At 38.2% G+C, this 11,666-nt stretch overlaps 8 protein-coding genes across 8 annotated transcripts; 5 read left to right on the forward strand and 3 right to left on the reverse strand. All coding sequences in view use genetic code 6, as the record gives it.

Annotated features, from left to right (window-relative positions):
- Positions 1-193: 193 nt before the first annotated feature.
- Positions 194-610, forward strand: SS50377_28373 (uncharacterized protein; the record flags this gene model as incomplete). Its single annotated transcript, XM_067912144.1, has 1 exon — positions 194-610. The coding sequence occupies one exon, from the start codon at positions 194-196 to the stop codon at positions 608-610; it is 417 nt and encodes a 138-aa protein (XP_067760201.1).
- Positions 611-1,201: 591 nt separating this feature from the next.
- Positions 1,202-2,131, forward strand: SS50377_28374 (Cysteine-rich membrane protein 1; the record flags this gene model as incomplete). The annotated part of the gene is made up of 1 exon (XM_067912145.1): positions 1,202-2,131. The coding sequence occupies one exon, from the start codon at positions 1,202-1,204 to the stop codon at positions 2,129-2,131; it is 930 nt and encodes a 309-aa protein (XP_067760202.1).
- Positions 2,132-2,545: 414 nt separating this feature from the next.
- On the forward strand, positions 2,546-3,562 carry SS50377_28375 (uncharacterized protein; the record flags this gene model as incomplete). The annotated part of the gene is made up of 1 exon (XM_067912146.1): positions 2,546-3,562. The coding sequence occupies one exon, from the start codon at positions 2,546-2,548 to the stop codon at positions 3,560-3,562; it is 1,017 nt and encodes a 338-aa protein (XP_067760203.1).
- Positions 3,563-3,870: 308 nt separating this feature from the next.
- SS50377_28376 (uncharacterized protein) lies at positions 3,871-4,353 on the forward strand (the record flags this gene model as incomplete). Its single annotated transcript, XM_067912147.1, has 1 exon — positions 3,871-4,353. One exon carries the CDS (start codon positions 3,871-3,873, stop codon positions 4,351-4,353), a length of 483 nt encoding a protein of 160 aa, XP_067760204.1.
- Positions 4,354-4,803: 450 nt separating this feature from the next.
- SS50377_28377 (uncharacterized protein) lies at positions 4,804-6,075 on the reverse strand (the record flags this gene model as incomplete). Its single annotated transcript, XM_067912148.1, has 1 exon — positions 4,804-6,075. One exon carries the CDS (start codon positions 6,073-6,075, stop codon positions 4,804-4,806), a length of 1,272 nt encoding a protein of 423 aa, XP_067760205.1.
- A 433-nt stretch (positions 6,076-6,508) lies between these two features.
- On the reverse strand, positions 6,509-6,982 carry SS50377_28378 (uncharacterized protein; the record flags this gene model as incomplete). The annotated part of the gene is made up of 1 exon (XM_067912149.1): positions 6,509-6,982. The coding sequence occupies one exon, from the start codon at positions 6,980-6,982 to the stop codon at positions 6,509-6,511; it is 474 nt and encodes a 157-aa protein (XP_067760206.1).
- A 1,441-nt stretch (positions 6,983-8,423) lies between these two features.
- On the forward strand, positions 8,424-10,037 carry SS50377_28379 (uncharacterized protein; the record flags this gene model as incomplete). Its single annotated transcript, XM_067912150.1, has 1 exon — positions 8,424-10,037. The coding sequence occupies one exon, from the start codon at positions 8,424-8,426 to the stop codon at positions 10,035-10,037; it is 1,614 nt and encodes a 537-aa protein (XP_067760207.1).
- A 31-nt stretch (positions 10,038-10,068) lies between these two features.
- Positions 10,069-11,457, reverse strand: SS50377_28380 (Serine/threonine-protein phosphatase; the record flags this gene model as incomplete). The annotated part of the gene is made up of 1 exon (XM_067912151.1): positions 10,069-11,457. The coding sequence occupies one exon, from the start codon at positions 11,455-11,457 to the stop codon at positions 10,069-10,071; it is 1,389 nt and encodes a 462-aa protein (XP_067760208.1).
- Positions 11,458-11,666: the final 209 nt, after the last annotated feature.

Raw genomic sequence — 11,666 nt, forward strand, 5'->3', positions numbered from 1 at the left:
TAAAGAAAAAATTTATTCGAAACTTTAAAATAATATATATTATTATATTATATATATGATATTATATTATTTAATATATTATGAACTATATATTATATAATAATGCATAACATCACTCCAAAATTATCGTATTTTTGCCAAATGTCGCTTTGAATATGCATTTTTAGCAAATGCTAAGCTGCATATAAATTGAATGTCAATTACACCTTTGATTTGCGAGTTTCTCATATTTAAATCTTATTCAGCGGAAATAATGAAAATCGCAAACTGCAAACTGGAAAATACAGGCTAATTTAATCCAGTGGTGCGATTTATGGTTCAATGGAGATGTAGCTAGCTTATAAATTAGTGTTTTCAAGCAAATTGTACTAGTATTGTCAATTCAGTCGATTTAATTCTAGGTAATACTAATAGTTACGCTGTCAAAGTGGAAATATGCTAATCGAAGATGTAAACAAGCTGCAATAGGTAAAATACTTACGGTAGGAATGTTAGAAGTAATGCAATAGGGTTTAAGGTTTAAACTAGACTACTATATGCTTAAATCAGCATATTGAAATTAATGATAACTTTGAAGGGTAAAATACAAGTAAAGCCTAGTCTGTACTGATTAAATTAGCTATAAGGGTTCATTTTGCTTTTAACCCGATATGAATAATATTTACTATTTTTGGAAACCGTTATGGTATAATAAATATTTATCATCTGAAATTCTGATAGAAACTGGATTTGATGGCAAGTATGTTAGTGATATATTCTCTTAGCTGAGTTTAGCTAACTATTGTATAAAAAATTGAAATTTTAAATGTTTTAATAGGCTTGGTCATGATAATAATTAAGTTAAACTGAAACAATAAATCATTGAAATTCGTGTACATGATGTGCTGAATACTTTGCAATTAGGTTAATCTAACTAATTCTTACTAATAGTAAGTAAAGGAAGACCTACAAGAACAGAATCGAATAAGTGAAGATTAAAAACGCGCATATTTATGTCTGTGATGCAATTTAAAGTATATTATACAGATTTTTAAGTTTCTTACTATTATAATTTTAAACATTATTTTACTTTTTGCATACTGCTTTCTTCCTAATTTAGTATAAGATATGTACCATAATGTACTATTACTAAGTTTAGACTAAAAACTGAATTTCACTTAACCTGCACGGAAATACAATTATTACACTATCTAAAACAGAAATGGTACCAATAGAGTAATGTAACGAATACGAGAACAGGTGTCGTGCCAACTATCTATGTCCATCCTTTTCTTCAGAGGACACCGACTGTATTCTGTGTGGATAAAATAGCCCTACCTACGTAGATTGTAATTGCACAGATTTTACACCAACCGAAGAGTGTAAGATCTGCAAAGATGGTGCCTGCATAGAGTGCTTCAACAACCTTTTCGTGAACAATGGCAAGTGCAGTCAAATAGACCCCAGCCTCATCTAGTGCGCAACGAACAAGAAGTGCCGGTACCGTGACTTGGGCTACTGCGACAGCAAGACCAAGACGTGCGCAAAGTGCCAGGAGGGGTGCGACATCTGCACGTCAGCGGAATTCTGCGTCCAGTGCAAAAGCGGTACGGCTGCCCCGCTCACCACAACCGATGGTAAGTGCACCGCCACCTGCACTCCCTCGGCTGGGCAGTACTGCAATGGCAGTACTGCTACTACATGTGCTGATGGCATAACCAGCGCCTGCAAGTGCCAGGACGTCGCCAACTGCGCCACCTGTAATGATACAGACGGTGGTAGCAGCTGCGGGGCGTGCCTCAAGAACCTGAAGCTGGACGGGGGAAAGTGTGAGGTGTGCAAGGATGGCTTCGAGATGCTCGGCAAGCTGTGCGTAGCCCTAGAGACCGCTGTGGAGCCGGAGGACCCCAAGCCCCCGGTGGAACCAGAAAAACCGAACCCACCGATCAACCCAGATCCCTCGGTAAAGCCAACCGATCCTGAAGCCACAGAGGAGAGCAAGAACACTCGCTTGAGCAGTGGTGCGATTGTAGGAATCGTGCTAGGTGTCGTCGCAGTCGCTGCCGTCGTGGGTGGCGGGCTCGCCTACTACTTTGTGAAGAAGCACAAGAAGGCTGCTGGCGGCAGTGCGACTCAAGTGCAGGTTGAGTGACTGGAATTTTAGCAGATTGCGCGCATCACTGGTTAAGATTTGAGACCAAACAGCCAAACTGTACCAGAGTGCGAGGAAAATGACTTAGATTTAGGATGAAAATTATACCCGGTGCCCCTAATATACGGAGACACCATTTGGCAGTCTAAAGCCATCGAATGCAGTTTCCATGGAAGTTTGGGAGAATCGTCAGCCTTGTTAGCTCCAACTCCCTCGATAACGAACCGAGCACCCAGTATCCTGGTTAGGCAGCTTCTGGGAATCGTGGGCGATGCAAATAATATAGAGCAGTGATTAATCTGTATCACTGAAGATGACATCGTTGTATCTCCAGCCAACGCGCGTCCTAGTCAACGGATCAGAGTGGCGAGGACATGAAGTAGAATTGGGAACATATCCAGTCTGGAATTCTCCATGGCATCACATGCAGTTTACCGTTTATTGACGCTAGTGGTGATGCGCCTGCCAGCTATTTCTGGAGCCGGTAAGGTTCCACCGTAAGTAGCTCCAGTCAATATTCCCAATCCGTACCTTCCCTGCTCGTAAGCACGCTCATCATGCTGCCGAGATGAACTGGCCCGCCAGCTGCAGGAGCACCGTCACGACGTTGATGGTGAGCAGCTTGTAGAGCGTGAGGTTGGCGAAGAGGCTGTTGTTCTCGTAGGAGAGCAGCACGATAGCGGTTAACATAACGGACGATATCAGGATCTTGAGGATCTGCAGCGCGAAGGGCAGCACCACCAGCACCGAGAATATTACCACGCTCTTTTGGTGCCGGTGCACGCGGAGCGCCAGGATAGTGCAATTGATGAGTTGCACGATAGAACAGGTCGCTATCTACACCAGGAAGGATATCAGGAAGATGCTCCTGTAGGAAATCGGGATGGCGGTGTCGGGCATTGTGTGGAGTTGATATGTATATAATAATATAAGACATCGTACTCAAAATGCAACCGAAAGGCCCAGGCAAGGACTGGCGGCTGTGACCATATTCGACTGGTGCTGGGTGCTAGGATTGGAGGCAATGATCCTTAATTTGGTATATCTGATTTTGGTGCCTGCGATATGTCTGCCACCAGTGATAACTTTTTGGATGTACCTCCACGCGGGGCTTAACCTACACGGGGATACCGCATCTAGAATAATACTGCTCGGGTGATAAGTATGAATGTCTGCAGTAAATTGTTGGCCGATGCGCGGCATCCTCCAAAATGGCTGAGGTCGGTTAAGCGAGCTGGTGGATACCTGAAAGAGGGCCAGCCGGTTCGTGTTCGACAAGCTGGGAAAGCTCAGCCTATCTAATATGTTAAAATACCGCGGGTGTCTCTTTGCGTGGTATCATACTAGGAGATGTGCAGATAGTCTAAAACTAATGAATATGCAAGATGGGCTGAGGCGGTAGCCATCCTTATCAATAGGGCGTAAGCTTGAGCACGGGATGCTAGTTCAAGTTATTCTGATAACACCGCTGACTGGGTTCGATCAGACACTGGCTTTGCCATCGGCAAGACACACAGTAAAATATGCTCCTAAATGCCAGAATAAATGTCTAAGTTCTGATATCCAAGTTACTGTGGTTTGTTTCCAACAATGCCGTATTGTTACGAGTTTATATATTTTTTACTTAAATATTCTCCGATCTAGTTTGCGACTATAATTTATTTTAATTATAATTTGGTATTAGTAAGCGTCATCTAACCAAAAGACATATAGTTTTCAAAACATATTAAAAATCAAAAATGTACCCACTGGAATTTTAACCTGGCAAGGCCAATAGCTGTTTATCAGATATGTATTGCGCGGCGAATATCCCAAGCGACTTCTCCTGTTCATCGTGTAAAGATCTTACCTTTCCTAGGCAAATATCTTGTAGCTGTAAAGATGAGACTCGACTACTGAACTGCAAGGCGTGCGAAAACCGTGCCCGCATAAACTGCTTCAACAAACTTTTCGTTTACCAGATTTAGCTACCCCAGTCTAAAGCCTTCACCCCATTTTAGGAAGCATACTACAAAAAAACTACTTTAAGTCATTACTCCGCCTAAAGGCAGACGCAAAAGCAGGTGCAAAGCTAAACAGGTAAATAGTCATTGAAATTGACAGCACCAGAGTCCAGTTTTGCCATGCACATACTGCTCCATTTTTCACAGAAGCTGATGAATTCTAATAATACTGATCCTCAAATGCCTCCCACCACGTCGGAAAATCGGCTCAGACGATGATGGTAAACATCATTATTGAAACTGTATAATAGCTTATTATATAAGAGTTTAGATATATTTTGCTTCCACTTTACTCTAACGCCCGAACTTCCCACCAGGTGCAATCTGCTATCGCACTAGAGCGAAGTGCCCACGCTGCAACGCCGAAATCTTCACCTCTGCATTCCGGCAAAAGCATACCCTTAGCTGCACGGTCAGCCTGTGGCTAGCTAAACTGTACTAAAAGACAAAATATTTTCATAACTGAAAACTTTCTTGTATACATATTAAAAGCCGTAGAATATACTCAAAATCTGCGTTATAGATTAAATTATAATTTTATTTCGGACACTCATTTCTGAAAATTCGCATCAGTCGCCCAGAGCAACGTTTTTAGCTACCCTTGCTGCTAAAACGCACCGCCCGACGCCGAAGCCCCAAAAGGCGCCTCGGCCAAACTAACCCAAAAACTCATTCAATAAAGCTGCCGATGTGGATCCAGTTCGCGTCCAGGTACACCACCTCCGCCCGCTTGGCCGATACGCCCAGTGCGCTGGCGTACGCGATGTCGTACATGGGGTAGGAGCTATCGAAGTAGTCGGCGAGAGACTTGCGCTGCGCGGGTGTCAACGTGGTCTCACTAATCAAGTTCGTGAGCCGCACCCCGAACCGCCCGAAGTCCACGTTATCCTTGATGCGCTACAGACCGAATACCACTGGCTCAAGGTAGGTAAGCGTGTGTGTGGTGCCGTCCACGTCTAGCTTCACCTCGACCTTAGCACCCGTGTTGTGAAATTTAACCAGCGTTATATTCTTTATAATAATATTACCAATTTTGCGCTCTTCTTCCAAATACAGCTTGAAGCCCGAGTTGAACGCCAGCTTCTCGATCTGGTACTGCACGTGGTGGTTGGTGAAGTACGTGAGCGGGGTGGTCACTTTTTCATCCAAATTGCCCTTGCAGTGCTCCGCGTTTGGGTGCTAGTACAAACAGCGCTGCCCCGTGGAGTTAACCATTATGAAGTTTTCGCCGATTTCCAGGCCGTTGAAGTAGCGCTAATCAGTGCCCACAAACTGCGTGTAGCTCATGCGCGGCAGGTACGTCTGCTCGATCAGCAGCTTCATGAGCGCATCCATGAGCTTCTGGCCCATGTCCTGCCCCAGTGAACCGTTGAGCAGGTCTTTCAGGTAGCTCGTCAGGAACACGCTGATCGAGTTCAGCAGCACCTCGTAATTGGACTTGAACTAAATTTTGAAGTCGTCGACGCTTACGATAGTCTACCTTGTCGCGATCTTGTACTTGTTCTTGCACTCATCGGGAATCTCCACGGTTGCTAAAGTAGAAATGGTGAAATCGCTGATTTCCAGCTGCATGGTCCCGGTGTCGTAGAGATACGGGTACGTCTTCTGCTCGAGCTTCAGTTCGAAGATGATGTTCATCAGGACGTCGGACACCTTGATCGTGGAGGAGCTGCTATGCAGGAAAATGCTCATGTTGTTGAGCTCGATTTCTATGATTCTCCCATTTTTAAGCTGGATCCCGATGCCGGCGACCGCGTAGTTGACCTCGATGGCGGACAGGGAGCCCTGGATCGTCCCAATGGCGTTCTTGATGTTGCGCGTGCAGTAGCGCTCGATTCCCTGCTTGGTGACGAAAACGCGCATTGCGGCGTCGGCGAGTGTGGGGCTCTCGATGTCGAAGCCGATCGGCTGGCAGGTGGCTTGCAGGAGGAGGACAAGCATTGACTGGAGTGGAGGGCGGATTGTGCGGAAACCTGATTGAAATGCTGATTCGATTTGCGAAGTTTCGGGCCGATTTGGGTATATTATCAGTAGTGAATGTATTATCCATTTCTGGGATTTCAAGTATAGTATAATTTTTCCAAGAATATAGGTTCGGTAACAAAATTGGGCAAAGTTGGTTTTAATAACTAAAAGTAGTAGCAATTGAGGAGAATCTTTTTATGAATTTTTCTATCCGTTAAACTAATCGTATAAAATGCGTAAAATCACTTTTAAAGGTGATAAAATTTTCTAGAATTCTGATATATTTCATAATAATTAGGAGTAACTTTTATAATTTAAAAACGGTTTCAATTTTCTCTACGAAAATAACGATACTTGAAATATATAATAATATATAATAATATACACCATTGGTATTCATCGGGGTTATTCATATTAGACTGTGATATTTATGCTTATTTTAGGTTGGAATATTAGACTAATCCGCATTAGATGAAGTTTTGCGTAGAATAGGGATGTTCAGAGCTTTAGTGCCATTGTTAGTGGCCGCGCAGGATGATACCAAAATTGGCCAGTAGGATAACGCAAAGTGGGCCTTCGTCCTGTAGTCTTTGGCTAATATGTACGCCACACAGTCTCTAGCGCGCTGAGCCCCAGTTTCTCTGCACTTCAGCTTATTGCTAAGTTTTGCCAGACGCTCATTGTATTTTTTCCGAAATACTAACTACCCATTATTCATAAGTAAAACTGCAGATAAAATCTCATTTAATAACCGGAAGTTGAGATTCATTTTAAAGTACTTTAGGCGCTTGCAGATTTTTGGTTTTTGGATTAATATGGAAACATATCTAAAACTAAATACGTAATATAATATTTTTATCGCAACAGTATTATTTGCCTACATCTTAAGCTACAAAACCAAAATATATGCAATCTTCTTCAATCGTTTATTTATTACAATTGCTGGAAACTTAGCGTAAAATACTTATTATTATTCAGTACTATTAAATGGTATTCGCAAAAATATTTTTTTTCAAAATGGCCAACTACAAGTGTCCCGTAACTGCTCCGAATGACTGCCCGAAACCGCTAATTCTTCACTGATGCTCAGCAGTGCATATAATGTCAGTCAAAACGTGCCATTAGTTCTGCGTTTCGGTCTAGTTGTAGCTTATGCTGCAGTGAGCACATTACCTGAAATTTAGCTGAAAATGTCTATATGGCCTTCATTTCTCACTTTGCAAGTCTTTGAAATCCGCTAATGGCGATCACCGTTCCATTTTAGGCGGCAAAATCTGCGAACGCTGCCCTGTAAACTGTGAAAAAGGCCCTGTTGGAAACAGCTGCGAGATCTATATTGTAGGCTCCTTCCTCAAAAACGGAAAGTGCGCAAATCGCAGAATCTGCAAATCTGGGGTCAATTTCGAGTGTCTCTTTGGTGTATTGGAAAATGCTCAATCATTACGTAATAAGCACTACGGAAACAAGTGCAACGAATTCTCCCATAGATTTTCCGTACGAAACTGCTTGCAGTAGATGAGTATGTGGTGGTGTTTTTCGAGTTTTCAGGGTCTGTAGGAGATATGAATGTGCGAAACCAGGTTAAATTAGCCTATTTGTAGCTTTTTGAGACGAAATGTGACGTTTTAGCGAAAAATGAGTAGTGCTTGAAAGGAAAAGCAGTTATTTGGAATCTAGAATTTTGATATTATTTGAAGCGGAACTAGTGGCATGTGAATATAATTTAGCAACTTGGATGCTTTGGGTAAATATAATTTTTGCATTAATTTAGCACACTTGGTCGTATTTGTAGGACTAAAGTGATTAGTGGGGTTTATTTGAATACGTATAAGAGTAGCCTAAGTGTAGTTGGGTTTTACTGGGCATGGTGTAATGTGCTGCTAATAGAGGTAGTCAATTTGGGAGGTTTATTAATACAAAATTCTAAAATTCACGTTAATAGACTATTATTTAATCTTTATGAGCTTACTTTACGTGTTTATTGTTTTTACGCTAAGTTTAAGATAGCATTTTGGAAGTACCTACATACTCGATTATCTAAGCTTTGTTTAAATCTTAACATATTTTATTGTAATAAAATGTAATTTATTTTAATATTCAATAAATTATTATTATGTTTTTAAATTGAAATATGAATAGTTTTATTTAATATAAATATTATAATGTTATAAATCATTCATATTCATAATATAAAAGGATAATATTTTATATTTGGTAAAATTTCAATTTAAATAATAAATACTAATAGTATTTAAACAAATTATAGCATATACTATATTTGAAAAAAACATATTTTATTATTGTTTCTACTTATATTTGTTTTTATGCTTCTAAGCTAGTAATTATCAATACTAGTATTATAGTAATATTTTTAGCATTAGATTTTCGAAAAACTAAAAATACTATCAATACTATCTTCGTATACTACGCTTACCCAGTGTTATTCCGATAAGACCCAGTTAGAAGTTTCATAGTTAAGAAATCTCTTAATTGTACATTTATAACCGAAAGGTAACAAAGAATGCGAAAAACTTCCTCCTGCTATAATTATTTAGCTAACATTCACAATCCAGGCTAAAGACGTATAAATTGTACTTACGAATTTCAGTTATAGGGATTTTAAAATGCTGGAAGTCCCGGTACCTGATATCACCGATTATTTTGAAATTGTGGCAGTTAAATTAACAATTAAAAGCTACAACTAAATTTATGAGTAATAATTATAGGAAATCACACGAACACGAAATCATGATATTACTATGTTTAGTAACCTCATTGTAGAGTATGACTAGAACATATTTACAGCACTTGTTACGTTTCCCAATAGCTTTACCTCGTTTTAACCAAAAACTGCAACATTAAGAATAGTTACCAGCGCTTAATAATATATTGTTATGCTATATGGGACTCCTACAGTTGATATTAATAGTAAAACAGTGAAACTTGAGTTTGATGATAGTAGTCTATCACCTATTCTCTATGGCACTGATGTGGATTTAATTTAACTAGAATGTGTATACGGAACAGATAAGGTTGAGACTAAAGGGATTATTTCTACACGTATATTAGCTTATAAAAATTAACCAAGCCCTGGAATGATAAGTAGTCTTGATGCCTATACCAGAGAAATATTTTTAAGAATACATTAAACGGACTATTTCACATAAGAATTAGATAAATCGAATAGTATAAAACTTTATATTACTTTGAATAACGACGAATGTCATTTAACATATAAGTAATCTAGTTCCCTAGTAAAATTTAATATTGAGACTAATTAGTTTTTAAGAGCTAATATTGATGAATCTGGATTTCTATAAAACGATAAGAACGAAATGTCAGTACTAGATTGTTTGCAGGTTATAAGAGAAAATGGTAAGAGTGTGTAGTTTAGTATATCATTTTATGATTCTAATAAAGTACCTATAAACAAAGTAATAATGTTTTTGAAGGATATTAAAAAACCTTGCTATACTGAAGTAATGATGACAGTACAAGACAGTACTATAAGTATACTAGCTAAAAATGGTTGTAAACAGGACAAAGTAACAAAATAAAAACTTAAAATGACAATCCTGATTTATAGTACCGTATTAGATTATTTTTTAGATAGGACCTTATCTGTAGCTTCCACTGATTTTGAATTAAATGGCGATTTAGATGTAATTTTTAATATCAAAGACAATTAAGTACTTTAATTAATAAATAATGCTTATAAATATCGTTTATTGATATCTACCTAAAGAGACGGCTTTGTTGATGCATTAGAGCCATTTGTTGCAACATCTACATTTTAGGAAATTATAGTGTTCAATGTTGTCACGTTGTTTTGCTGTATTGCAATAATAGTAATCTTTGGAGGATTAAATATATTCTACAAAAAGAATGTTTCCATCAAGAAAAAGATGATATCTAAAATTGAAATGGACGAAATCTGATTTATTAATAATTTATTTACAAAGAGTTTTATCACATCCCTCCACCATACATCATCATCATTTATTAGATTTACCTCTACATCATGTTCTAGCTCATTTCCTAGATTAAAGGCTGGTTAACTATTCTGCTGTTATCACTGTTAATGAACTATCTAATGAAAACTTTAGGGGCAGTACTATTTTACAAGTAGACATCCTTTGCAGTAGCATTTTCACCATAAATACCTTTTATAATTTGACTTACTTCTTTATTTTCATCGTAAATGCCATAGAATACCATATATGCTCCTAAGTTATTTCCATTATAGTTGGGCACAGAAAATAGTGTGAAAACTTGACCTTCATGCATTTCTTCATAACCAGCTTCTACACATGTGTGAGATCTGACTATATGTTGCAATTTTGATTTCTATAAGAACTTTTTGGTATAATTAACACCAAACTAAACACTAGCACCTCTGACATCATTAAAACGAACATTAGGTATTTCATCTGTAGGATCTGCCCAAAGAACGTCATTTAATGGATCAAAATGTGATAAATCTTTACTTTAGTCAGACTCAGGATCTCTGCAACGGTTAAGTTTCTTCAGTACCTCAATATCAAAATTTTCCCAAGCAGATAAACCACCATGTATAACTAACCAAGAATCATTTATAATAACACCAATAGGTATTTATTTGAAGAATAATAGTGAGGCTTCAAAAAGCTCAGCATGTTCTAAGGGATACTTCTTCTCAAGTTCGAGCTTATAGCTATAATTTTCACAAACTGATTCTATTTCGTGATTTCCACGAGTCATAAAGATATTATAACCTGCCAGTCTCAATATTAACAAGAAAGTAAGAATTTCCACTGAAAATGAGCCACGATCTACATAATCACCATTAAATACGTAATACGTATCCTTATTCAAAGGATTATGAGTGAAAATAGTAATAAGAGACTCGAATGTTCCATGCGTATCACCTGCAAGAATAAGTTTATGATTTGTTTAAGGTGGAAGCTTATTAGGGCCTAGGAGTTAAATTTCTTAATTTTTATGATGTTTTTAAACTAGAGTGGCATATTCTGACTATGAAATTCCTGGCACAGTAACTTTCTCGACATTTAAAAGTGTCTAAAATAACTTTTAAGCAGCTTAGAGAGTACGAAGAACCAAACTAGATTCAAACAAAGGTTTAAGTATAAATGTAGGCGTTTAATCTGTGACCGTCATTAACGCCTGGAAATCCGTGAATAAGTTAGATACAAAAGTATCATTAACCAGATTTTAGAAAAACTCTTGCTCTTTTTTTGGAACACCGGGCCCTGGTTTATTAGATGCGAAATACATACGTTTTCTTCTTTCTAATTCTTATTTAGATACTTGAGGGCTACCTTAGTTATTCATAAGACGATTTAAGGCATCAATATTCATTTACTTAGGTGGCATCTTCAGTGGAAAGGTGGAAAGTTGCATTGCAAGTAAATATATATTATATCTATATAATAATAGGGTTGGTATTACATACATTATTGATCTATATTTATTATACACTATTACAGATATTTTCAAAATATGATTCTGTATACAAACATTACTAATAATCATTACTTCCTATTTTTGTATATATCAGTATATTATTA

Source organism: Spironucleus salmonicida, chromosome 9 (assembly GCF_000497125.1).
Source record: "Spironucleus salmonicida strain ATCC 50377 chromosome 9, whole genome shotgun sequence".
Lineage (NCBI taxonomy): Eukaryota > Fornicata > Diplomonadida > Hexamitidae > Spironucleus > Spironucleus salmonicida.